Here is a 26,813-nt window from a genome sequence, read left to right on the forward strand (position 1 = left end):
GATATTGCTGTGTTAAGGAGGCTTTATTTTCATATTTCCAGAAAGAAACTATAAACAGAAAATCATAATGTGAACACGTGCAACCAGATATTTATATAATGAAGCCTCAGGGTTTGTTGGTTTATGGTTTGTCTTTTAGAGTTGTGTTGCGCAGCTTCGCAGTGAGCTTGGTGGTTTCTGCTTGATGAACTGCCTTTTTGAGACGCTTTGAAACATGCCAGGGCTGGTTCTTCTTCGGACGCAGTCTCTGCAAGGAGAACACACCAATCATTATAATACAAGGACAACATGGAGCAGAGAAAAGTCACATTTACTATAAGAAATAAATAAAAAAGATGCATTACCTTCAGCTTTCTCTTTGCTGGGTCATGCACCACTCCATGTCGCCACAGGCTTTCCTGATGAAAATTAGACTAGTTACCATCTACAAAAATAGCAGCAAGTTCATAGATTACTCGAAAAAAATCTCACAATAACATTTCATAACTAGCAAGGTATTGATTCCGTTTTTTTAAAGTGTTGTAATATCTGCCACAAGCCAATGAGAACAGTTACCATCTACACTGTAGCAGCATTTTAACGATTTAGTCACCCAAAACATTAAATGTCCATCAATAAATAGTTCAGTTTTTAATGTGTTAAGAGTTTTGTAATATTTGACAGAAGCCAGGTATAATACAAGGTTACTGGAATCAAGTTTGTGCTGTCCAAAAAGGTAATAATTAGCACACCATGCACAAAGTAATCTCCTGTTTCTCAGTACAATCTCAAGACTCATTCAGCCCAGTTCCTACTATAAACAATTTCCCTTAGTTTCATATAAAACTGTGGCGTAGTGGATTGTGCGTAGGTGTTCGGATCAGATGGGCACAGGTTCGAACCCCACTGCAGTCAACATGTCGCTGTGAGACACTTCACCCCAAATTGCTCCTGTGGGGATTGTCCACAGTATTGAGTATGTAAGTCGCTTTGGATAAAAGCGTCTAACAAGTAACATGTAATGTAAAAAACGACTTCCACCTCAAGAAACAAAACCTTAAAGGAGACCTATCATGCTATATTTAAATGATATAGTGTATGACCATACCTATATAAGGTATATTTATACATTTTATTTTTCAAAATACCAAACAGATCATTTTTTAGCCATGCCTCGTTTCGCTCATTTTCGCTCTTTTCCAAGCCTGTCTTTGAAAATTCTGAGCAGCAGCTGACCACGCCCCCTGCAGAAGAGGGGGGCATGAGCCGGTGAGAGTCACGTTAACATGCTTGCTGTGATTACGAGTGTGGAATAAACATGTCATCTCAGAGCAATGCATGTGTTCAAGCGTATTATCAATTTGATCCAGAGACTGACCCTGAAGCAGCGGAGGTTTTGGTGGAGGTGGAAACATCTCGGTTGCAGCAGGACGTTTCTGAATGGTTAGTTGACAAGCTGTTGTTCCTATTTATTTTACTCTGTTACGATGCGTGCTACTTATTCCGTTCATATTTTGGCTAATTAGCAAGAATGCTATGTGTACAGTTTATAACTTAGAGCTTGTAACGCAAAAACAGCGATACATATATATATTTATAAAGGGAGACATTCATATTTTCAGCATATATACAATGGCCTCATTGCGTTTATTAATAGTTTAGTCCTTTTCTTCCAACATCGTGCAACAACCGTTGGAAAGTTCAATAACTTAGGGTGATAAAAAGTATAACTCCAACAACACCTCAGTTGTCAGCAGTGTGTGTAGTTTCATGTGTTTTTAAAAGCTCAGTTATTGACTTCTTTCTACAGGTGTACATGTGCAAATTGCGCCACGATGCCTTCTGAACGGAGAATGTGTGCTGCATGGAGATACCACAGGTAACATTTTTGATAGCTTCACTAAGTTGTCTGTTTAGAGAATACATTTTTAACATGTCATTCAATATATCTTTATCACACTAGGTGTCAAGACGGATGCAGGAACTTGAGGACTCTATAACCTGTGGTGGACCATCCTGGATTGGAGCCTGTGTGCCTGAATGTGTTCTCCCTGCAGAATGCATTTAATATTTACAGAGCTGAACATGGTGGACTACAGTTGAGGCAAATAGAGCAGTGAGTGGTTTGTTTGTTTTGACTGAAAGTGTAAAACGAATGCTAATATTGTTCATGGAAATAAATACTGGTGTATATGGCTTTATGCAATCTTTCATTGTACATGTACTATTATATATATATATATTATTACACAGCAATGGCATAACACACCCATGTGTACGACAAAAAAAGTCCACATACAACCTTATGCTTTTGAAATCAGAATATTCTTTACCCATCCAAACATGAATAATCACGACACATTTGATATCAACTCTGAACTTTATTGTCAAAATGAACGGTTCTTTGAACCCATAAAAAAAAAACGAAATGTACTTGTATTTTGTATAAATTACACTAAATATTTTTTTTAATGATTTCAGGCGTCACAGGTATCTAGCCTACAGAAGCTTTGTGAGCTGGTGCTGGGGCTTCCTTGGACGCAGGATCAGAGTGGTGATTCCGGTCTGCGTTGTCCTCAAGGAGGCAGGAGTTTCCTGATCCGCAAAATGTCGATGTTGGGTTCAGACAGCAGCCAAATTGAACCGTGTAGCATACCCGGCGATGACCTCGTCCCTGTCAGGTCGCTCATAATGGTGCAGGGTCCACAAAGACTTGGTCGAAGATGAGGTCCATCAAGTTGGCCACGTAGCCTGTGCAATGTTAAAAAAAAAGCACAACAAAAAATGTGGTTTAGATTAGTATATGCATGTAAAAAACTGAAAGTTCTTTCTAATTTTATATTTGTAAATAGTTGTATAATAAATATTTTAAACACTTACGGAATGTGGGGTCAGTCTTTACTGGTTTTGCTCTGCATTCTCCCTTCCTGGCCTTTGGGAACTGCAGTTTATACAGAGGGTTTCCAGGGGATGTAGTGGCTTGTGCACGCTCAGCGTTTTCATTGTAGTGCAGGGCTGCCAGGTACAGTCTTTCATTTCCGCCATGAGAAAAAAAAATGTAAATAATAGCAAAGGATGTACAAAGTGTCACTAATTAGTAAGTATGTGAGGTGCTGGCCTGTAAAGAAGAAAACATAGTTGGAACAAAATCATCTCAATTTAGTATTCAGGATGAGAAAATACTATTTGGATAAATATCGTCTGAAATCCCAAAAGATGGGGCTTAAAACTCTCTATTTAGCAAAGCTCTTTGCTTAGCCTTTTCCAATCTGAGTTAGTTTTGAACCGTAACGTGCATGCTGTGTTTCTGACTCAATACAGATGATGTGTTGGAGAGGGGCTGAGCTCAGTAGACTGACTGTAATGAGTGCTAGCCACTAATTAGCCTGTTGCTAGGTAAGGCCTTGTCAACAACATACCAACGGGGCTTTAGCTCCGTTTTACTCGTGGTGTGTGTCCCCCCTCGCATACATACACACAGTGTTGTATCCTCACACACCCCCATTTATATTCATGTGCGCAAACAAGTAAACACACAAAAGCTTTTACATATAACGCTGCAAAAAACGGCATGTCTCATTAGCGTAGCGTAGCTTAGCTTACAGATCGATGATATCTGATCGTTCTTACAGACTACAATCACAAAAGCTTTTACATATAACGCTGCAAAAAACGGCACTTACCTACAGAAGATTACGTTTGTTATTATAACTTACTCAATATGATTTTAGAGGACACAAAATACTAATAAATAGGAGAATAAATACTTGTGTTATCGGCTAGGGTGTGGCTTTACAGCCTTCACACAGATGGCCATTACGGCAGTATGTCTGAACATGTTAGCAAATGCCTGATAATTAAAATAAAAGACAAAGCAAAGACTGCGGAGCGTACAATATAAAATGTTACAAAAACATATAAACACCTAACCGATTACTATTTGGGTTTGAGGCGACATTGATACGGCAAAGCTACATGCTACATACTACAAGCTAGAGATAGCTTTATCAGGAAAAACACCGCTAAATAAAAACTTACAGCTTCAAAATTGGATGTGTCCTCACTGGCCTGCTCCCGGATGGTTGGTATTGATCCCGGCAATGCACGTGGCCGTGGCTCATTCCCCTGATAGGTGGAGAGTTGACCAATAAGCAGAGCACGTCTCTTTGTGACGTAGGAAAGTGTTGAAATCTGGATCCGTTTTTTTCAGATCCGTTTCAGCCACTTTTTTAGAGATTTGGCGAAGGAGGAAAATAGAGAGGGTTGTGTTTTCTGACACTTGGTGAGTTCCCTGGAACACCGGGGACACATATTCATGTATAAAAGACGTCCAAAGGTGCATTTTGCATGATAGGTCCCCTTTAAAGGTGGGGTAGGTAAGTTTGAGAAACCGGCTCGAGCTACACTTTGTTATATTCCATGGAATGCTCTTAACATCCCGATAGCAATGAATATTTTAAGTGCTTTGACAAAAAATCCATTAAAAAAAAACGTCATCTGTGGAACCCGTAGTACTGTAAAAAACACGATTCATCTGAGCCGGCCCGGCTAAAGTAACTGGATGGCCTACCTGCCTGTCAGCCATCTGTGCACAAATGTATCTCGTGCCCTCATTGGTCATGTGCGCGTTCGTGTGTGTTGGAGGAGGGGCTCTGTAAGGAAGTCGCAGATTTTTTCCGGCTGACCGTGTATTTTCAAATTCTAGCGCACTCGAGCTGGTTTTTCCAAAATTACCTACCCCACCTTTAAGCAAGTAAAACCCAAAGCAAGGTATTTTATATCAAATTGCAGGCCTTACCTTCATGGCGAAGCTCTTCCTACAGCCAGCGTGCGAGCAGCTGAAGGGCTTCTTGCCTTCATGCTCTCCCAGCACATGACTGTCCAGGTTAAAGCGACGAGTGAACGTTTTGTCACAGCCGTTCCTGTTGCACGACAGCATCCTCTTGTCTTCAGAGTGGACACGCAGCTCGTGCTGTTGTTTGAACCAGGCGTTGTTAAACAGCTTGTTGCACTCTCCACAATGCACCTTGACTAAAAAACAAGAAGTATTAAACACAAGTGCAATGTGAGTCATATTAACACTTGCAGCATTACTCGTACCTTTATGTTCTTTTCTGTGCTTCATATATTCTGTCCACGTCTTTCCCTGAAAAGGACACGCTTCATTCTCACAAGGGTAACCTGCAGAAGAGAGTTTTGTTAAAAACACACAAATAAAGGAATCAAATCTTTATGGTTATCAACCAACCTTCATGCACTTTCTCATGATGCTTCAGCTTTCTGAGAGAGAGAAATTCTCTTGTGCAGCCACTGACAGTACAACTGCATTAAAAGATAAAAATATCAGATATTACATCGCCATGGACAGATACTATTGCGTCAGATGTGCAGCTACTCACGGAAAAGGCAGATACCCTAGGTGTTCATCCAGATGGGCTTTCAGTTGGTTCTTCTTGCTGAAATCCTTTCCACATCCCTTATGGTCGCACTAAAACAGAACAATGAGCAACACTACATCACAGTGAACCCAAACCTATGTGTGATAAAGATAAAATGACTATTTGTAGGATTATTTTTACTCGATATAGCCTATCCTTGTGCTGGTGAACCCGAGCCATGTGGTTCTTCATGCTAGTGTATGTCCCAAAGCCTTTGGAGCATTCATCAGCCAGACACCTGGAGGCCAGAGAGGGTAACAGTTCAAAGCAAAGCCAAGGTTACATTTTATTATAACCAGGCATTTAAAATAGGGAACACAGCGGCTTACTTGTGTGGTTTTTCTCCACTGTGATTGCGCTGATGTCTGCTGAGTTGATAGCGAGCGCTAAAGCTCTTGTCACATTCCTCACATGTGAAGGGTTTCTGAGATTTGGGGAAATATATGTCACATTACTCCACTTTCTCATGTAACTTCTTCTGTTTGGCCACTTACCAATCCTGTGTGTTTGCAAAGATGAGCGTCAAGCCTCCATGACTTAGTGAAGGCAGCTTTACAATCTAAAAAAGAACAAACTAAGCTTTTGTGACTTTGCACCCTCTCCCCCATCTTTAATAAGAGATGTTAGACGTTGTGTTTTGGTCACAGACAATGCTATAGTTGTAAAGGGGCAGGACATGTACTGACCTCCAATGCAGCAGCACCATCTGTGCCTAATTTAATTTATTGGGATGTACCAATTAAAGCAGGGACGGGGGTGTCCTACTCCACTGAAACTGAAAAATATGCAAGCATTTTTACTACGACAAATGGATATTCTTTTTTTAGACACTTGTGCAACATATGATATGCTAAGAAGATTTGGGCCCCTGAGTGTAATCCCATTGATACTCAAACGTTATAAATGTCCATGACTCTTTCCTCCACATTGATTGATTCAGGCTCTAAAAATGTCACCTTGGCTCCTTCAGTGTGTTTCCCTATCTGCTGATCTGCTGTGCAGGGAGAGAGGCGACTGTCTGTCTCGATTAATCACACACACACACACACACACACACACACACACACACACACACACACACACACACACACACACACACACACACACACCCACCAAGAATGTACTGCTCTAATCTTAATCTTATCAACCCTCCAATATTGTTTTCTGATAGGTGTGATTTATTGTTGTCAGAAAGTAGACTTCAGTGAGATCCTTTGAGACCAACAAAGCTGAAACTAAATCAACCTTTCTAAGCCTTTAAGCATTCACACACACACAATAAACAAAAAGACCGATATTTCACAACTAAAGATACTTGTGAGGTTTGATGACCAGTAGCTAATGTTTGCTACTGTTATCTTACTTTAAGAACATGATGCAAGACACATTAGTTTGTTTCTTTGGTCACTTTATGACACTATTTCAGCTAAATGCTAAACAATGTCACATTAAAGCTATGCTAACTGTAGCTAAACAGTAGCCACTGTAGCTGCAATTGACAATAACAGTAAATGCTTAAAAAGCTGTATCAGTAGCACAAGAAGAACAGTCATAAACCAGCTAAGTGACTCAGTAACTGACTCATGGAGCAATATATGTCTAAGGTTAACTAACTTTAGCTGCTAATAAACTACTGGTCACACTACACAAGGCAGGTAGTATAGCCTACTGTATTAATATATAGGTCGAACGAAGACTATTTATTTCTTCCTTTAAAAGTTAAAGTCAATCTGAATGCTGAAACTGTCATTTAATTTAATAAGAAACTCAGCTTTTAAACTGCTTAAGGCATTAAAGGTTAGCCTAAATGCTAAAACATTCTGTAAGAATATCACAACTACAGAGATGTCATTGTCAACAAATCAAATAGTTAGCATTGTCTGCAAGACAGCTAAATGAATTTCAACCGTTTTATAAAAAAATGTAATTAGCTATGATTAGCCACATTTTTTATAAAATACATCCATCTACCAGACAGGTATTGAATTGAGCAAGGTACGTCTGCCTGTTTACGAATTCCACTTTTCAGTAAAACCAATTTTTTCTTACATAGACTTGCTTTAGAACCATTCTTAGGTGCTGTTGGAGAAAGACAAAGACACTGACAATCCAATAACACTATCTGCTTGTCCAAACATTGGAGATCACCCTCTGAACCCGTGCCATGCTCTCATGTGAAACCTTTGACTGAGTCCTGTGAATGAGGCCTATTGAGAGCCTGTTGGGTGTTACCTCGCTGCCCTCCCACGCTTCAGGTGAGCCAGCCTGGGTCAGTTAAAAACATTATCAGCCTCTCATCATCCCGTCCCCCCACCTCAGGGCCAGGATCAATACAGCTGGCCGAATATCCACATATATGACCATGCCTGCCCCCTCTCTGATAACCACACAGACTCTATCACCCCACCTATCACAGATACAGCATGCACTCTGTTTGGCCTGCAGCGGGATTTCCTTGAGCCTTTGTCCAACCTCCAGGCCTTTCCCAAACACACACACACATATCTTGTGGACATACACTGTTCACACCCACGATTTCATCACAAATATGAGTTTTTAGACCACTGAGGGCTTTTTTTCCTACACATAGGGGCCTTGGAGGGGGCCAAGAGAACAGATCTTAAAGGGTTTGTTCACCCAAATCATAAAGTAACATTTTCTAATTTACCTCCTTGGTTTTTTCTTTAAACAATTCGTATATTTAGCATCATTTCAGGGGAACTATTGTACTTTTTACTCGACTTTCTTTTTAATTAAATAGTCCCTATGTTTAAACTGACTATATACAAGGTAGGCCTACTTATTAAAACTTTGCGCACAAACCTAAGAGCTAATAAAATATGATGCATAATATAGATTCAATTAATTTAGCTTTAACCAGCCTAAACACAATAATAGCTCAACAAAAAAACAATAATAGGAATAATAAGGGCTTTAAACATTTCCAAAAGCCCTTTACTATTGTTAAATATCATAAATGTCATATTTTAACACTTTCCATTCTGCATACCTTTACTTTTAATATTTGTTGTGATAAATCTGATGCCTTTTCTTGAAATTGAGTATTTAAATATGAGCTTTCGAACCTATAGTCTCTTTTACCATTCATCTTCCACATAACACACTGCCAACCATTTTCACAAGGACTATTACTTATAGAAAATATCTCCAACTAAAGGTAATGCTGAAGTCTGAATTATGTCGATTAACCAATGTTTCTGGAAATTAAAAAAGCTTTTTTAACTGCTTGAATGTCATGAATGTAATCCTTAATGTCCTCAGAGAAATCTCAGACACAATCTAGGCACTAAAACTGGCCTTGAAATAGATATTTGACTCGATAACACTACAGATTATTGTAAAACAACCTGTTTTTTTATATCTGGATGAATCCATCCTTTAAATTAAGTGAGATCAGTGGAAATAATTTCATAAAGTGCCACATTTCCACACTCTTGCATCAGTGGTGTCCACATCCAATTATCTGTTTGTGTGTGTGTGGTTAATGTGTAACACCACAGGTCGATACGGCTGCTGGCTGAGCTGACAGACTCAATCTGTGTGTGTCAAACATGTGTGATTAAAGAGTTCATAGTGCTCCATGGCTTTTATCCACCATCATCTTCCCTCCCTCTGGCCGGCTTTCTCTCTCCCTCTCCTTCTCTGTTTACTTTGTCCTGCTTCAATCAGTAACCTCCATGAGTCAGTGTATCTGTGAAAACACACACACAAAGGGCTTACTGTAGATGTAAAGGCAGGATTATGGTATAAGAAGAATGCTGAAAAGACTTGCAATCCACATATTTGCTCATTTGATCAGTTTTCTACCTTAAAAAATGGGAATACACAGAAATATAGAGGGATTTTTCACCTTATCTCAATACCACAAGCAAGATCCAGATCAATACCAAGGGCTTTGGCTGCCACCCGCTCATTGATTGATTGCATTTTATTTTTCCATCTGTTTTTCCCCGGTTCTCCTCAGGTTGTTGGATACTTATTACTCCGTCCTGATAAGAGTTGTGTACGAGTTATCTGACCTGAGACCTGCAGGGTTATGAAGGTGAAGAAAGACGACCACTGCAGGTTTATCTCAACACCATTGTCCAGGAGGAGATTACATCATCCATTTAGTCTTTCCACTTTAAAAAAAAATGATTTCACTTCCATATACTCCAAGAAAATGCAAGTGATGAACCCACAGAAATGGAATATAATCCTAGAATTGATTCACTGTTGGCCTTCTCGCTCCTGACCACACACACATACATACATACACTTCACGCTGTCAGCTGCTCCCTATCTCTGTAAACTGGTACTAATTCGTGTCAATATTGGGTAAAGTACTGAGGTGCGAGGAGATAACCTATTTGTCACATAACCAGCCAGCCATTCAGCCTTCACTGATTAAACAGCACACATCAAGTGGTCCACACACACACAGGTATGACTGATTGATTTTATATTTGTATCTAGAGGAAAATACTATAAAATGGATATAGGCAACTTAACAATAAAATCATTTTAGCGATATGTCACCTTAAAGGAAGAACTTCTATAACTATTATCTTAATCTAATTCACCAAAAACGACAGAAAGGTTAACAAATGCATGTAATGCCCATGATGGCACATTAATTGCTTTGACATGCTTAAATTGGTTTCAGCAGTGAGTTATTCTGTACATATTCATAGCTATCTTGATTGTTACATACGAATGCAACTTTTTAGAATTGACACAGACTTCCCTTAATGTTTTTATAAATCAACATCTAGCGAGTATTCAGTAAAATATTGTAGATATTGTTTTTATATTAGATTTGGTGTTCGGGTGGGGAATAACAAAATTAAGGACAATGATTATTCCAAGCATGTCCTCGCGCACACTGCCACCTAGTGTACAATCACAGTCACTACCTTGGGGGACCAGACTGTTTTAATCGATATAATTTACTGTGCAGACATCAGCTTAATTCAAAGTCTAACAAAACATACATAAGGTATATGGGGTGCCAGGCATTGAGCATGGCAATATCATTTAAATAATTTCGCCAAACTGGGATCAATAAGAGCATCTCCAATCTGAAGTAACATTTTAAGCAACTCTAGTCCCATTTATAACCAAATAATTGATACTTACAGAATAGTAACAAGTAGTTTACACAAGTCTGTTATGAGAAAAACTGCCCCAAAAATAACTGTAATGTATGTTACCCAATAAAGGCTGTTTTTTTCCCAAGAGGATTACGATATTGACACATATCGCAGCAATGCACTAGAGCTAATTATTAAAGACGTATACAGTAATAAAAAGGCTTTACAGACGCATGAAGAAAGTAAAATAAATACCGTTGAAGCTTTAGTTGGTGAGCCTAGTGCTACTAGAGAACTGGATGTAAAATGCTTGTGCCACGTCACTCAGATCGCCGGTGAAATGTAAAAGACTGTTTGATTTCATTGAGTAATCAAAGGAGTTGGATCATCACCGAGTGACAGCACATCATGACACTTTAAAAAATAAATACAAATGTGAACAGATGACAACTTGACCACCAGTGTGTGTACAAATGTTTTTATTTTCGTCAGCTCTTTATGCCATGAACTCATAGGGGATGGGCTCCAGCAGCTGGGGCACGTTCTTCTTGGTGCTGATGAACTTAGCCTCACGGGGAGCTTGTGGCTGTGGAGACAAGAGGGCATTTCAGATGATGTACTTATAATGATAAAATACATTAGATATGACGACAAATGAACAACCATTGTTGCAAATACAGTCAAAACCCACAATTTCTGTCTTTCCCATTCAGAATTCCAGAAATGTAAATAATATTAGGCTTTAAATTGTAACTGGTTTCAGTTTGATATACACTCCAGTGGATCGTAAATCACTGCCTTCTTAAAAATGAGTTTTTTGAAGACACTTTCATGAATTGGGCTTAATGTCTCACCTGTCTCTTCAGCTCGATCCAGCTGCCGTTCTGCTTGGCCTCCATCTTCCGGGCCTCGTTGGCTTTGACGCGCTGCAGGAAACTATCCCTGCTCTTTGAGTGCTTCACATGCTCAATACGCACGTTGATCCTCTTGGCCAGGATCCTTCCCCTGTAAAGTACAACATAAAGTTAACAACACAAAAAAGGAATGGACATTTCAATTAATGCATTCCTCTCTTCTGTCTCCTCGACACAGACCCAGGTCAAACAGGAGTTTGGATGGGGTGCTTAAGGATGAAAATACTTTTCCCCATCTGAATGACCACTGAAGGACATGAACAATCCAGGTGGCAAAGTGAAAATGGGGGTCACATCCCTCTTATGTTCGAGATAAGGAATCTAAGCATGTACAGCACAATTAGATTGAAGCCATTACGTTCTGAAGGATGGAGGTGTCCAAGTGGTAAACCTGCTGCCTGATGATCTATCCTAAGTACTCAAGGTCAATATCTAACCTCAACCAATAGGTATGGTTAAGAAAATGCTTCCAACCATTTCACCAATGAGAGATCTGTGAAAGAATGATCCGTCTAAAAGTGGCTTGAGACCACAGAGAAACAGAAGGCATATAATCCCCTGCGAGGGTCATGACGCCAACATTGTTACTTGGATTCACACAGAGATACAGATCAACAAATCACGTACACTTAAGTCCTTTGGTGTGCTCAAAGTCACATTAGTGTATACTCTTAGGTATATCCAAAATAAAAATGCCGCCTCCTACTTACTTGACCTGCTTGTTGACAATGATGCCGACAGCATGTTGGGTCACGTTGTACACACGGCCTGTCTTGCCATGGTAGCACTTATGGGGCATTCCTTTCTGGATGGTACCTGTGCCCTGAAGAAATTAAAAACATAACATTTTAACAATAAGCAACACGAGGATCTTCACATAAGAATACTAGGAATATTGAAATGTAGTGTTTTTGTAGTGTGGCCCACAATAACTACGCATCATGTTAAACCATGAATGCATGTTTGGCGACTCAATTCTGTTCAACTTACTGATCACAAAAAACAAAAGTTACTTGTGAACTCATATGCCGAATCTTACCTTGATATCAACAATATCGCCTTTCTTGTAGATGCGCATGTAAGTGGACAGAGGAATTGGGCCTGTGAAGTAAATTCATGCAATTAATGTTTTGAATGTGTAAATAATTGTTACAAAAGCCCAATGTTGTCCTACATCACATTAATAAAAGAGAAATGAACCCAAAGCATGGTAAAGCTTCTGATTCAACAAGTACTCACCGTGTTTGCGGAACTGTCTGCTGAACATGTACCTCGTCCCCCTCCTCTTTCCTCTGGTGTTCGTCATGATGCCTGATTACTGAGAGAAAATGGACATCAGTTAGTCATTATAGAGCCTTAACATTGACCTGTAATGTAAACCTATTTACAAATAGAAAGAGGGAACGTCAATTACATCTATCCATCATATAATCTACTATATGTGAATCTCAATGTGGCACCTGAGAAACTACTGTAATGACAAGTCACACTCAAGTCAGCTGGCACACAGAATAGAAATAAGACCGCTAGTAATTTGACATCTAAGGCAGAAGTGAATTAAATCAAAAGTGGTGCATTATAATATTAAAGCATGCACATAGTGTTTTTGATCCATCACAATGTGGCACTGCTGCTAATTGTAACGACTGGGTTTGAGAAGATATGCTAACGATAAGGCGAGCAACAGACTACATGTCCAAGTAGAGGCAGCACTGTAACGTTATCTGCAGTGTAAAGCACGCCAAATAAATCCGCTTAAAGTTATTTAACAGCGGAGATAACAGGGTTTTTAAGAGGAAAACACTGTTTCTGCTATCGTTTCTCTGTCTACCAGGCCCGCATGGAGAGCCACGCTGCTCGTGCTGCTCACATTCAACGCTAAATATCACAAATGTTACGCTTTTCGACGCACTGTTACTCCACTGATATTTAAGAGAAGAGCTAACACGCATATATGGATGTAACTGTGTAGGAATGATGTGAAAATAAAGTAGAAAATAACAATTAACACGGAGAGGATCTTACCCCCGGTCTCTACAAGATGGCGGGTATGGCGAAAAGAGAGACTGAAAGACCCCAAACTCCGCCTTGTGAAATACTGTCAAGGCAGGCTTCACTAACGCCTGAACAGAAATAATGTGACGTTAACGAAGGGAACAACAGTCGGTCAGCCTTTCACAAATTACAATAATAACTTAAATTCAATTTCCTGTCAATAATTGGTCCTAAATCAGTTCTGATCCATAACATTTTTGTGATTTTCTGTATACTTTGTACGTTGGTGCAAACACCATTCAAAGCCACATGATGCGCATGCGCGAAACTTCAAGAAGGCTATCCTTTATTTTCTCTTGATGATAGTAACTTTAGCCATTATTTTAAAGATTTTTAATATGCCATATTCCACTGAGCTTTTCTCAGAAGGTAAGAAAAGACATTTGTAGTCCTTAAAGCTAATCCACTTAATTATCCTGAAGAAGCAGAGGCGGAAAACAACTAGCAGTGAATGCTCTGGATGTGTAAAGAGAACTGGGACTTTGTTTACATATAAAGTAATACAGAAAATATATTAAATAAAAGTTTCATATTTCAGACTAAATATTTGTTGAGTACCGAATTAGTTTTGATTGTCTTTTTATTCATAATGTTTTTAATAGTGTTACTATTCATGAAGCCCCAAATGGAGCGACTGTCGGTTCAGAAAGTACCCGGATCATCCGGGGCCCTTTTGCTTACAGCGCATGCGCACTAGAGTTTTCCTTAAGCCCCAGGTCAGTCAAATGAAAGGAGAGATTGCAGGGAAGTATTTTGTCTTAAATTAATTTTTAAATGACCTTTTAGTTAAAAACATCTTTATCCTCTGGAGGCTTCTGGAAACTCAACACTCAGTGCTTAAAATACCGATTTAATACATTAATGAATTAAATTAAGAAGTTTAACCAATTCAGATAATGAAATACTGGAAACATTAAAACATAGGATAAAAGACTTCTTTAAATGTAAAGGTAGGTAATAAAATAAAAATAAAATAAATACAAGTTTTCAGCGCATTTTAGAACTTTGAGACCCTACTGATTTAAACAAGTGTTCGTGCTGGGTCGTTTATTTATCTAAAAAAACAGTAGACGTTGATTTACAGACGTCTCTTTACTAATGTAAGTCAAAGGGAAAAAGTATATATTGGGGCCAAAATGACGTCACGGCGGATGTAGTACCACCGTTTGGCCACTACGGTCATTTACACAAATCTGCTTCAACGGCCAGCGCACTTCCTGGGGGCACGAGGGGAGCCAGCCAGCAGCCTAGTTTTGTCAGCGCGCGGCGGTGGTTGAAGATGGCGCTAGCCGAATGGAAATCCTAATGACAGTCTCCAAATTTGCCACTTTTTGTACCATGGTGAGTTCACTACAGCCTTTACACTGATATTATCAAGTCTACGGAATGATACGGAAACAATGTTTGGACTCTTATGGGCGTTTTTACCGTGTTTGATTATAAATAAGAGCAGATAATTCGGTGCTAGCCAAGCAGATTTCATAGCAAAAAGCGAGCAGCCATTCTCGGCTCTGATCTCTATTAGCTTCTATCGGGGACGTCAGATTGGGACTCTTTACTGTTAATAAACGCATACCTTGACGACTTGTTTGGTTTAATATGTATCACAGCGTCTTTGAGAGCAGTGACATTGCACCTGCTGCAGCTGAGGTTCACAGAAGCTAAGTGGCTAACGTGAAGCGATAAAGCTACACCAATCTTACATCCTGCCAACAACTGGGAAACAGCTGGATAATTATTCACTTCACACCGGAAGCCGATGAATCTGCAGTTTGTGGAGCAAAACAGTGGGAAAATAGGCAAAATGTACATGTTGGCCTTTACTACCAGATATTATGTACGCAGGCTATGACGACATGGTTTATCTGCGCAGCTCCATGTCCACTCTGCAGTTTGTTGCTGTCCACAGACTCTGTTAACCCTTCATAAATCATTGAGGGGGAATGCGTTTAAACCTTTATATATACACAGTCTATGGTTTAAACAAACAAACCCCGGGTCCTCTACTAAGGTCAATAAACATCTACGTCTATTTTATTTTTGACAGATGTAATTCTATTATTTCAGCTGGAGTTTTGCATTCAAAACCTTTTTTTGGAAGAGTGCAGAAGAAGTGTACTCAGATTGTGTACTTCTAGTACTACCAGGAATACTCTGTTACAATCGGCATCAAAATATACTGAGTACTTTTTATGCAGAATAGCCCATTCAAGCACCATATATTTTGAATTATAGTATTAACATTATTAGTGCATTAATGTGTTCATCACTTCAATGTTGCACTGTTTTTAGCTAAGATGGCAGATTTGAAGGGGAAGTGAAAATGCTTAAAGCACTGATTAGTTTCATTTTCTATCCCGTGTAACAAACTACCTTAAAACGGCCAAGTTGCTTCCATTTACTTTGTCAAATACTTACTGCTCCAGTTGGTATGTTTTTGTCGTCATTTTGTAGCTCAACCTAAAATATATATTGTTTTAAGATAACAAACGTTTGCCCTGTGTATTTTTAGGGCGCCAATGCCTCTGCTCTGGAGAAAGAGATTGGATCTGAGCAGTTTCCGGTCAATGAGCACTACTTTGGCCTGGTCAATGTAAGTAGATGATGCAAAGTGTTTTTATTCATTTATCGCTACCTGTATGTTTGTCACACGTGATCTGACTGCTTTGCATGTTGTGATTTTTAGTTTGGAAACACCTGCTACTGCAACTCGGTGCTGCAGGCTCTCTACTTCTGCCGGCCGTTTCGGGAGAAGATCTTAGCGTACCGCAGTCAGCCTCGACGTAAAGAGAACCTGCTCACCTGCCTGGCCGACCTGTTCCACAGCATCGCCAACCAGAAGAGGAAAGTGGGCGTCATCCCACCCAAGAAGTTCATCACACGGCTTCGCAAAGAGAATGGTAAGATGGTGCAGAAGACCCTGAAGTACCCACTTAACATGTGTAAAAGCTGAATTGTTCCCTAACGTCTCTCCTGACTTTAATCCGCAGAGTTGTTTGACAACTACATGCAGCAGGATGCCCACGAGTTCCTGAACTACCTGCTGAACACCATCGCAGATCTGCTGCAGGAGGAGAGGAAGCAGGACAAGACCAATGGCCGCCTTGCCAACGGCACATTGGACTCTCAGAACAACAACAGCAATGCCACGCCCGCTCCAACCTGGGTCCACGAGATCTTCCAAGGCACTCTGACCAACGAGACGCGCTGCCTCACCTGTGAGACGGTAAGACGCCTCACTGCTGTTTACCTGGGAAAGTGTAAGTGGCGTTCACAAAACATCTGTGTCACCAGAGTCTTGTTTGAACATGTTTTACTCAAACACTCCTGCTGCAGATTTTAGGGATTATCAAACAAACCCTAGAGAAGCTCGACTCTGTTTGTGCTGCAAAACAATGTTTAAGGTTAATAGATCAATAATAGATTAATACATTATTGGTTCGTTTTTTCAATGGAAGTTGCTTGTTTTTGACACCCTCTTTTTGTTACAGATAAGCAGCAAAGATGAGGACTTTCTGGACCTTTCTGTGGATGTAGAACAGAATACCTCTATCACACACTGCCTCAGGTAAATAAACGGCATGTAGGAGCAGAACTGGATAGTTGATCAACTGAAAATGAGTCGGCAACTATTATAATAAGTTGCTTTCATCCAAAAAGCATTTGGTGGCTCCGGTTTCTTTTTTCAGTTGTTCTTTGGGTTTGGACTATTGGTATGACTTCAGATTGTGACGTATTCTTTCTGTGACTCCTCAGAGGCTTCAGTAACACAGAGACACTGTGCAGTGAGTACAAATACTACTGTGAAGAATGTAGAAGCAAGCAGGAGGCACACAAGCGGTCAGTACACTTATTTTTGCTATGTTTTTAATGTATATGAATGCATTTCTGTGTGTGGTTGGATACTCTGATGTCGTGCCTTACCCTGTGATATGTGTGGCGTAGGATGCGTGTGAAGAAGCTGCCGATGATCCTGGCTCTGCACCTGAAGCGCTTCAAGTACATGGAGCAGCTGCAGCGCTACACCAAGCTGTCCTACCGCGTCGTCTTCCCCCTGGAGCTCCGCCTCTTCAACACCTCCGGGGACGCCACCAATCCCGAGAGGCTGTACGACCTGGTGGCCGTTGTGGTGCATTGTGGGAGGTGTGTAGGTGATCGCACAGCCAGAATACAACACCTTTTTAAAGCAGTCTCCACAGCAACTGTAGAGTCTGGCAAATGCATACATTTTCTATTTATAAAATGCATTTAAACCCATTGGCACGAGAAACACAGTAAATCACATCTCTACGAGAACCAGCACTGTTTGTACAAGGTGTGTCCCTGCTTGTCACAGCATACTGAAAAAGACTTGAGCCCCTTAATAAAGAAAATATATTAGACTTACATAGAGTTGAGAAATGAAGACTGGGGTCCTACTCTGTCTTCTCCCTCTGCGATCTACTCCCAGTTGAGCTCCCTCAGCGGGTTATTTTGGAAACGTATCATGAAATTGATGTCATGATTTTAGGCCAAATATCATCTGGGATTTCAGCACACTTGGATCCATTTGGCTATCGACGTTAGCCTCTAAGGGGAAAGTGAATATTCCTGTGATTTCAAAACTGGTCAGGACTGCCTTTTCTGTTTGCTGGTCGTTGTTTACAATCCAATAAGCAAGGTGAGATGCGATGCCTCATTTGCCCGCCACACGGGCTGTTCAGCTATTTATAACCAAACGTGATCAGGCAAGAAAACGTGGACTTTATTAACACTGCCTACAGATTCTGGATTAATGCATCTGATTAAATGGAGATGCTTTAAGGCAGGGGGGTCAAACTCAAATACACAGTGGGCCAAAATTAAAAAATGGATACTAGTGGAGGGCCGGACTGGTTCAATGTTTATTGCAGAACTTATTGAAATGAACTTATTGCACATATTAAACCTGGAACTAACAAAGCTTAAATGATTGCCTATAAAAACAACATTAAATAATCAGTTGCATTCATTTCTTATGGCTCGATCTGCAGCTTTTCCAGAGTCATTTCTTATGATTACATTTTCCCACAGGCCAACAACAGCTTCAACAAAACTATTCCCCTCAGAGAGAAAACCAAACATGCCCTGTTGTCCTGAGAGAAAGTGCAGAAGGAAACATCCATTGAAACTCAGTGTGCTGCTCTGTGATGCTAGCTCAGATACTTGGCATCTCATCTTGGGTGCAAGGTCATCAATGTTTGGGCTCAGGCTCTGAGCGGAGGAAACCCTCAGGATGGAGTGAAGGTGTGAGAGCAATATACCGGCGGGCCAGATCTAATAGCAATTACAAATTATCTTGCGGGCCGAAATTAAATCCACCAAGGGCCTGATTTGGCCCCCGGACCTTGAGTTTGACACATGTGCTCTAAAGTATCATTAGGCACGATAGGGCTTGAATGACAGTAAATTGAATACTTCTTCAACTCATTTAAATTCATTACGTTTGCCATTTTTGGCCTGGGGCACGACACGGTATTATAATACTATGTATCCTGAAACAGGTGTTATAATATTATTCGATCAGACCACAGTGTTCACACAGATTGTGATCTTTCACTGTCAGCTTTTTAAAATATTTTTGTTTGCAGCTGCACAGTTTTGTGTTTCTCTAAAAGCCGGTTACACCCACGCAGGTGTTTCCACCTAATGGGAAGGTGAGAGCGTTTACACCCCCACAGGAGTCTGCTGGGCAAAACCAGTGGAAACACCTGTGTGGGTGGTCCTTTTTGAAGTCTGGGTGATGTGATCATAGAGGATAAAGCATACTCTAATACACTGATCTATTCCTTTTCAGTGGTCCAAACAGGGGTCACTACATTGCCATTGTGAAAAGTCATGACTTCTGGTTGCTGTTTGATGACGATATTGTGGAGGTGAGTGAGTTCCTTGTATTTACGTTTATTTGTAAGTACATTCCTGTTTCTAACCCTGCTGTATGTGGTCATTCTGTTGTAGAAAATCGATGCCCAGGCCATAGAGGAATTCTACGGTCTCACCTCTGAAATCTCCAAGAACTCCGAGTCAGGCTACATCCTCTTCTACCAGTCCAGAGACTAACCGCCACAGAAACCAGAGGAAGACCCTCGTCATGGCTCGCAGCGGACCCTAAACGCACCACAGCCGCCCGCGTGGTCTCACACCTGCTCAGCTGTGTTTCATACTCTTGCTTTTACACGCTGCAGCTAAACAGTGGAAGTCTCCCCCTTGCTTCTTGCCCCCATACCCCCCCCTTCCTCCCCCTTTTACTGGACGCTGCTGCCGGCTCAACGAGACGATAATGAATGAAAACTGTGTCAAGATTGTTTTGAAAAAAAGACGCTGAATGAGGGTTGTACAGATATCGGTCGGTCGTACGCGTGTTAGGTTTTTCTTGGGTGTGGGGTATTTAATAATTCAAATAATGTAACACCGGCCTGCTCCCCCCCCCCCCCTATTCTGCACTGGGATTTACTGAGTGGCTTTTGATGATGCATGTGAAGGAGGATGGGTGGGGGGGGTGAGCGTCCCACTCATGGGGCGTGCCACTCATGGGGCGTGCCGGGTGGTGTATTTCTACAGTGTACAGAATGGTATTTGTATAAATATTACAAGAAGATAATATTATTGGAAATTGTTAGACCTTGAAAATATGTATTAACACTATGGTGCACTTTTGATACCGTTTTGTAGGTGTTGGCGAGTTTAATGTGAGGGTTTGCTTGAAAAGGCCTGTTGTAAAGCGATCATTTTCTGTTTTAAAGAAAAATAAATAAAGCCAGTAAGATTGAAGCAGGGTGTGCTCTCCTTTCTCAGCCTACAGGTGCACTGATGACTCACAGGAGCTCTACATCGCCTCTCAGTGGTGATACCTGGCCTCGCACTGCAACAGGAGCTATTTTTAATCCATTCAGACACAAATGGCAGGTGCTTTGGAAAAAACCGCCTGATTAATACTCGGTCATACTGCTATACTGCGGTCACATGCACGCACATCAGGAGAGGAGGCAGCGCCGCAAGGATGGAGGGATGAGGCGGAGAAGATGGAGGACGGGGGGAGGAGGGGGAGACACATCAGGGAGGCTGTTAATAGCACAGAGAGGACAGGAATAGCAGGAGCTGCAGCCTCTGAAATATGAGTCAGAAAGAATAAAATCAAAACAGAGCATTGTGCAGATTAATCAGGTGAGCTGGTGTTAGATTTACTGGCTGAGACACGTGTTGCTACATTAAGAGAAAGCACAACAAGTGATACACATAAGATAAGATATCAGTAGTAAAGACGTATATTCAGAAGAGTATCCATTCTACACACTAAAATATACCGAATAAATTAGAGTAGGCCTACTCTCTAATATACCAATCTACTAAAGGGACCAAACATATATTTTAAGTGCTAAATCATGTTTTTATGATTTTTTATCTGTCAAGTGTCTTTGAATTTCTTGAAAAGCCCTATATTAAAAATATATATATTAATACATGTATATATAAGCATAGTGAGCTTTATACATACAAAATTGTGCACAATAATTTTTTTATAAAACAAAAATATATCCTGTGGAATATAGAGCCATGGACACCTGTCCTTGAGCTCTTCGCCGGGGTTCAGCCGGTGTCTCGGGGACTCGCCGGTGTGGGACTCCTCCTCCTCCATCACCGACCCCCTCCTTCATCCCTTCCTTCCGCCGCTGCACAGCCGCAGTACACGGCGATGCTCGGAGCTCTTCTCCTTCTTCTTCCTCTTCTTCCATCCTACCCACTCTGAGGCACCGAGGAGCAGCATCCCCCTCCCCGGGCTCCGTCCCACCATCCCGCGCAATAACATGGACTCACAGGGCTGTCGTTCTTCCATCTAGACGGGAAGTCTCACAGTCAAGGTGGGTTTCTGCAGAAATTGAATTATTGCGCATCCTCGACATGCATGTTTTTTCCTCCTGCTGACGTGTTCCTATCATGCAAGGTGCACAGAGGGTAAAGCAGCACCATATGGCCACCAGTTTGAGATGCATGTATGGCTGTGGTGGTTTTATTTCAAGACGGGTGCGGACGTGTCTTCTGTTATGGAAAGCGGCATAATATGCGTCTCACAGCGGCGTGAATTCGTACCGGTTCCGGTTGAGGTTTATGGATGTATTTTATGGAAATGTGGCCTGAAATCTGCTGCAAAGCCTGCTGTGGTTTTCAATTATGCTGTTCAATTATGCCATTCACCTGTGGTGTCGCCTCTAGGCCTCTGTTAGAATAAACAGGCGGTGTGTTTAATTCCCAGAGGAAAATACTCGACCTGTCTGCACTTTAAATTGACAATGGACTACAGATAAAAATGAGTTTAACATATAATCTGGTACAGTGCAACACATGGTAACATTAGTTTTTTTAACTTTACCTTATGAATAATATAAATGTACATTTCTATTTCTGTTGGGTTTTATTGTTTAAATAGAGACACTAGTTTTGGTATGGATGAAGGTTTGTTATATCTTCTGCATAATGGCATGCATAGACTTGCACCACATATATAACCTTTGAAGGTTAAGTATGAAAAATCAGTAACTGTGGTGTCATAAAATCAACACAGACCCAGTGGCGTACACAGGTTGGGGGGGGGGGTTTTGTGCCCTCTGTTATGCCTTCAGAATTAGTAGAGCTAAAAAGATGACCCAAGAATAGACACTATTACTTAGTTATGGTGCTCCTTGTCCCTGTTGGGCTTGTGCTTTCCACTCAGATATCATAGTGTGTTTGTTCGTGTGGATTTCAGACGGGGGGCACAATGAGTGAAGAGCCAGCAATCACCCCAAGCTGGCTGACCCCTGACCCCACAGCCTGGGCTAGTGGAGGCGGAGCACTGATGGACAACAGCACCAGTCTGGGGACGTTTCCAGCAGATTCCCTCGCTCCCAGCCAGCTGCCCCTGCTGGTGAACCCCTGGGACATCGTGCTGTGCACCTCGGGGACGCTGATCGCCTGTGAGAATGCTCTGGTGGTGATGGTGATCTGGCAGAACCCGGCGCTCAGAGCCCCCATGTTCCTGCTGATCGGCAGCCTGGCGCTGGCGGACCTGCTGGCCGGCCTGGGCCTGGTGCTCCACTTCACCTGTGCCTACTTGCTCCAATCTGAATCGGCCCAGTTGCTGACGGTGGGCCTGGTGGTGGCCTCCTTCTCCGCCTCTGTCTTCAGCCTGCTGGCCATCACTATCGACCGCTACCTGTCGCTGTACTACGCCCTCACCTACAACTCTGAGCGCACCGCGGCCTTCACCTACACCATGCTGGTGCTGCTGTGGGGGCTCTCCCTGTGTCTGGGCCTGCTGCCGGTCACAGGGGTCAACTGCCTGGAGGAGGAGGCCACATGCAGCGTGGTGCGGCCCCTCACCAAGAACAACATCGCCGTGCTGTCTGTCTCCTTCCTGCTGCTCTTCGGCCTCATGCTGCAGCTCTACGTCCAGATTTGCAAGATAGTGATGCGGCACGCTCACCAGATCGCCCTGCAGCACCACTTCCTGGCCGCCTCGCCTCACTACGTCACAACGAGGAAGGGCGTCTCCACGCTGGCCATCATCCTGGGTACCTTCGCCGCCTGCTGGATGCCTTTCACTGTCTACTCTCTTATTGCCGACTACACCTACCCCCCATTGTACACCTACGCCACGCTGGTGCCTGCCACCTACAACTCCGTCATCAACCCGGTCATCTACGCCTTCAGGAACCAGGAGATCCAGAAGGCGCTGTGGCTGGTGTGCTGTGGCTGTGTGCCTGCCAGCGTGGCCCAGCGTGCTCGGACCCCCAGTGCCGTCTGACCCCACAGACCCTGGTGGGAAGAGAGCGGCGCCCTGAGTCAGCTCTGCTCCTCGCTGGATGTGTCTGGTGTCAAAGGGAGCAGCAGTGGGGGGGGAGGCCGGGGGGAGGCAGCAGAGGGCCTGACTTCAGCTCTGGGTGGAGATGTTCCTGGCAGTTTAGTTAGTTATCCACAGCCCACCTGGATGGATTATTCTTTGTTGCACTCCCCATATAGGGCAAGGTGTCTCACTGTCTTCCCCAGTACAGGCGGCCACTGAGCGGGCAGCTCCCCCCCCCCCCCCCCCCCCTTTCCAACCACACCCTTCCTCTGTTCTGCATAGAGTGCTGAGATCATCACATGTTTTACAGGCAGCAGCCTTATATAAAAAGTGCATATAGCGACCAGCACTGGAGCTTTGGTTGCTTGTTTTTCTTAAATAGAGGAGGGATTGTTAGTCTGCTCCACTGTGCGTAAAAACGCACGGTGGATTTATTAAGTGCGCAGGGAAGAGAAGTAAGAGAAGAGAGTATTCTCACGCAGGCATTTCCACATATAGGCCGTCTGGATCCCGTCTCTCTGCTGCTGCACTCTGGACGTGCGTCGAAAGCTAAAGAGCCGCGGAGAGCTAAAAATAAATCCGGCACTCTGTGATCCTTCCGCGCCCCGCGTCCTCCACAGACGCCGAGGAAGAAACAAAGCCGTTTCCCCTCCTCTCTTCGCCACAGTCTTCTGTTCTCTCCGGATTGTGCATGAATGTGTTTTAGTCCATCAGACAAAGCCACAGGAGATCTGACCATTAACCCTTCCTCCATTCTTTTGTACTAATTAACGGAGGCAGCTAACCGAGTATAAGCCTATTGGATTATGTAACCACCTTCAATCCCCTTTTTCACCTTTTAAATGGAGATGCTTAAGACTTTTTGATTGTCTGGAGAATGTTATACACTTTTTTTATTATACAATTGAGAAAGGTTGACAAAAATGTGAATTTAAAGGTAATTTTGAATAGGATAACACACATGTCAAATGTGTTATCCCTATAGATATTAAATTAACATGATCACATGACTACAAACCTGGAGCCAAATTAGCAAAATGAGGATTTTGGTGTGGAAATGTTTCTTTTATTTGATATTTTTAGCTCCTTAAGAGCTCAACACAAACCACATATCTGATGTGCATGCTGTGTAATTAGCATGTAACAAGCAAACATGCCCTTTTATTCCTCCTGAGGTCACATGCCAGCCATGTGTCAGTGTACCGGGCCCAGACGTCATCATGACACTAATAACTCCTAATTGTCCTTATGTACACAATGTACCTCACATGTATACCATTGAATGAGCTACAATCATCACTAGATGGTCATGAGAGTTTTGAAAATGTGGATTTCTGGAGATATTTTCGCTGTATGGTGCGGGAACAGGCTTCAGAGTCATCATTAGAGTCCTGCTACACCTACCAGCTGCTCTGAGTCATTCTTTTTTGGGTCTTGAAAATGAGTTTGCAAACCCGACAGACATGCTAACACCTTCATCTCTTCATATCTTGTCAGCAATAACTAGCCATTGAAAGGTAGTTATTATTTTTTGTAGATGTGAAGCAATACTCAGACAGCAATAACATCACGTCACTCCATGACTTCTTCTTCAATGTGAAGAAGCACCATAATGGCTGCTCGGGTAGGGCTGTGTAGTGAATGGGCTCCGAATGATGCTTCAGTGATACATCTTCAAAAAGGTGGTGGTATAATCACTCCGGGGCGAGATCAAACGACTCATTTGTCACTGCCTCAATCCTCTGACATGATTTTGCCTCGAGACAAAATCTGGCTTTTTTAATCGCGCCGGGATGAGATATCGTTTTGTTGCCTCTGCTTTTCTGTGAGCATACGAAGTGTCCTGTAACCTCAAGTGTCGGTGTGTGATGGTGTGTCGTGCATACTGTATGAGTTGCATGGGTGTGTGTGCATGTGTGTCTGTTCCAGCAGCTCAGCAGACCATATTCTGTCTCCTTCTGCGGGGGGGTTACGGAGGTATATGACTTCCTGTTGACCCTTTGACCTTTGAGGAAAATGCTGCCAAGTCTTCCTGTCAATCCTGAGAGAAGTGGCCTCGTTACGTGTTTGCAGAGCTTTTTTGGAAGGGGGATAGGACTAGGACGCTCCGGCACTTCAAGCCAAGGTGAAAGGGACTCTGAATGTCCTAGTCCTACTAAGTTTCCTGTCTCTAAATCACTCTACTTTTAATCAATCTGATTTCGAGTCCTCTAAGAAGTGACTCGAATGATTCTATGAGCTAAAATGGTCGCTTCCAGATACAAAGATAATGCTTCTTCTTTCATTCCTTGCGAAGAGGCATTTGAAGAGCTCAAAATTCTCATCTTTTGGCCTCAAGTAGGAGAGGAATGGAATATCTGAGCATTGGAACGTGGACTTGTGTCAGACTGAATACGGTTGCTTTATTTTCGATGAGCACCACCAGGTCAGGTGTCACAAACCATCACAATTCTTTTACCTTTTGGAGAAAATTCTATATTTTGTTATATTCATTGAAAAGTTATATTTTTTTCCACTTTAGTCTGGCTTGGATTCTTTCAGATTCTGTACGATGTAACGGCGCTGTAAAGCCTCTTTTCTGAATGTAGTAATGAATCCTTTATTTGATTCCCCCCCTCCTCTTCACTCTTGTTTCTGTAAATACGGCATGCTGAGGAGGAGGCGGGGCTTTATACCACCGTGCATGGTGCTACCCACCGTTTTTTTTCTCCGCTGTTGATGTAGAAACTCTTCTGTTCGGCTTCAATATGCACCAGTTTTTAAAGGCTGGATTAAAGGTTTTTAATTGGCTACACAGACGAGGATGTTTGAGGAAGATATTCTCTGATTGGTGAATGTTTTTCCTTCTTGTGCAGCAGACAGTATTGTTCATGATGATTGAGCAGGTGTGAACAAGGGCTTTGTATCCAAGAAGAGCAGATGTTGGATGTAATACTTCTGTATACACACACCTGTTAATCTAATTGCTTCACAGTGTAATAATACACTGTGGTTTTTGAGAAATGTGCAGCTAATGATTTGTTAAATGAAATGGTTACCAATCTAGAGCTAAATACACTAAAGGGCCTGTGAATGTGTGTGTTTGGGGGGGGGGGGGTTGAGGTAACAGCATCTTGTCTAGATGTATGCGTAGTTATCAATGTGAAATGCACTTTATTTTTTGGATGAAAATGGCACAACAAATTCTGCAAAATGAAACACGATAATCAACATGCACTAACTTAAAAACTGAGATGTTAACAAAAAGTGAGACGAAAAAAACGTGTGTGAACGTGGTGTGTATTTTCAAAAGTGTTATAGTTGTACTTTTTATTATTGCTTTTGGTTAGAGTTCACTTTTTGTATTAAAAAACCCAAACAAGTGCCGTGCATAAAAACTCCCCGTGTCATTTGTTCATCCTCGCCCGTTTCCCTGGCAACACGCGTCTTAGCTGTACCGTTACCATGGAAACTGATGTCTTAAAGCCAGGTACTGCATTGCGAGAAACAGAAAAAT

The 26,813-nt window shown here is 42.0% G+C and overlaps 4 protein-coding genes across 7 annotated transcripts; 2 read left to right on the forward strand and 2 right to left on the reverse strand.

The window, feature by feature from the left end:
- Nucleotides 1-7: 7 nt before the first annotated feature.
- Nucleotides 8-6,401, reverse strand: gtf3ab (general transcription factor IIIA, b). 4 transcript variants are annotated; one of them, XR_004570345.1, is made up of 10 exons: nucleotides 5,912-6,401; nucleotides 5,747-5,841; nucleotides 5,559-5,655; nucleotides 5,379-5,467; nucleotides 5,228-5,301; nucleotides 5,080-5,160; nucleotides 4,778-5,010; nucleotides 4,550-4,631; nucleotides 345-398; nucleotides 8-247 (listed from the first exon to the last, which is right to left on the reverse strand). XR_004570345.1 is itself a non-coding variant. In XM_034229628.1 (9 exons), the coding sequence occupies exons 1-9, from the start codon at nucleotides 6,023-6,025 to the stop codon at nucleotides 122-124; spliced, it is 951 nt and encodes a 316-aa protein (XP_034085519.1). In that variant the 5' UTR covers nucleotides 6,026-6,390; the 3' UTR covers nucleotides 8-121. The 4 variants fall into 4 exon arrangements, 3 of the variants coding, with proteins under 3 accessions (XP_034085519.1, XP_034085518.1, XP_034085520.1); XM_034229628.1 differs by lacking the exon at nucleotides 4,550-4,631 and having other exon boundaries at nucleotides 5,228-5,289; nucleotides 5,912-6,390; XM_034229627.1 differs by lacking the exon at nucleotides 4,550-4,631 and having other exon boundaries at nucleotides 5,912-6,191.
- Nucleotides 6,402-10,972: 4,571 nt separating this feature from the next.
- rpl21 (ribosomal protein L21) lies at nucleotides 10,973-13,528 on the reverse strand. Its single transcript, XM_034229613.1, has 6 exons — nucleotides 13,450-13,528; nucleotides 12,664-12,742; nucleotides 12,464-12,525; nucleotides 12,135-12,247; nucleotides 11,365-11,515; nucleotides 10,973-11,096 (listed from the first exon to the last, which is right to left on the reverse strand). Exons 2-6 carry the CDS (start codon nucleotides 12,728-12,730, stop codon nucleotides 11,007-11,009), a joined length of 483 nt encoding a protein of 160 aa, XP_034085504.1. The 5' UTR covers nucleotides 12,731-12,742; nucleotides 13,450-13,528; the 3' UTR covers nucleotides 10,973-11,006.
- Nucleotides 13,529-14,658: 1,130 nt separating this feature from the next.
- On the forward strand, nucleotides 14,659-20,268 carry usp12a (ubiquitin specific peptidase 12a). The gene is made up of 9 exons (XM_034229662.1): nucleotides 14,659-14,820; nucleotides 15,992-16,072; nucleotides 16,166-16,379; nucleotides 16,470-16,705; nucleotides 16,971-17,047; nucleotides 17,236-17,319; nucleotides 17,425-17,622; nucleotides 19,295-19,373; nucleotides 19,456-20,268. Exons 1-9 carry the CDS (start codon nucleotides 14,773-14,775, stop codon nucleotides 19,555-19,557), a joined length of 1,119 nt encoding a protein of 372 aa, XP_034085553.1. The 5' UTR covers nucleotides 14,659-14,772; the 3' UTR covers nucleotides 19,558-20,268.
- A 916-nt stretch (nucleotides 20,269-21,184) lies between these two features.
- On the forward strand, nucleotides 21,185-26,694 carry gpr12 (G protein-coupled receptor 12). Its single transcript, XM_034229645.1, has 2 exons — nucleotides 21,185-21,356; nucleotides 22,241-26,694. Exon 2 carries the CDS (start codon nucleotides 22,253-22,255, stop codon nucleotides 23,276-23,278), a length of 1,026 nt encoding a protein of 341 aa, XP_034085536.1. The 5' UTR covers nucleotides 21,185-21,356; nucleotides 22,241-22,252; the 3' UTR covers nucleotides 23,279-26,694.
- The last annotated feature ends 119 nt before the right edge of the window (nucleotides 26,695-26,813 follow it).

Source organism: Gymnodraco acuticeps, unplaced genomic scaffold, assembly GCF_902827175.1.
Source record: "Gymnodraco acuticeps unplaced genomic scaffold, fGymAcu1.1, whole genome shotgun sequence".
NCBI classification, from domain to species: domain Eukaryota; kingdom Metazoa; phylum Chordata; class Actinopteri; order Perciformes; family Bathydraconidae; genus Gymnodraco; species Gymnodraco acuticeps.

Bases quoted from the DNA above. Each gene is read 5' to 3' on its own strand.
- gtf3ab (XM_034229627.1), bottom strand. From the start codon at position 6,025: ATGGGGGAGAGGGTGCAAAGTCACAAAAGCTTAGTTTGTTCTTTTTTA. The intron at 5,302-5,378 runs GTGAGTAGCTGC...CTTTTAATGCAG, and splicing joins CTAGGGTATCTGCCTTTTCC to TTGTACTGTCAGTGGCTGCA. The intron at 5,011-5,079 runs GTACGAGTAATG...CTTGTTTTTTAG, and splicing joins GCACAGAAAAGAACATAAAG to TCAAGGTGCATTGTGGAGAG.
- rpl21 (XM_034229613.1), bottom strand. From the start codon at position 12,730: ATGACGAACACCAGAGGAAAGAGGAGGGGGACGAGGTACATGTTCAGC. The intron at 12,526-12,663 runs GTGAGTACTTGT...TTTACTTCACAG, and splicing joins CAGACAGTTCCGCAAACACG to GCCCAATTCCTCTGTCCACT. The intron at 11,097-11,364 runs GTGAGACATTAA...TTGTCTCCACAG, and splicing joins GGATCGAGCTGAAGAGACAG to CCACAAGCTCCCCGTGAGGC.
- usp12a (XM_034229662.1), top strand. From the start codon at position 14,773: ATGGAAATCCTAATGACAGTCTCCAAATTTGCCACTTTTTGTACCATG. The intron at 16,706-16,970 runs GTAAGACGCCTC...TTTTTGTTACAG, and splicing joins GCTGCCTCACCTGTGAGACG to ATAAGCAGCAAAGATGAGGA. The intron at 17,320-17,424 runs GTCAGTACACTT...TGTGTGGCGTAG, and splicing joins AAGCAGGAGGCACACAAGCG to GATGCGTGTGAAGAAGCTGC.
- gpr12 (XM_034229645.1), top strand. From the start codon at position 22,253: ATGAGTGAAGAGCCAGCAATCACCCCAAGCTGGCTGACCCCTGACCCC.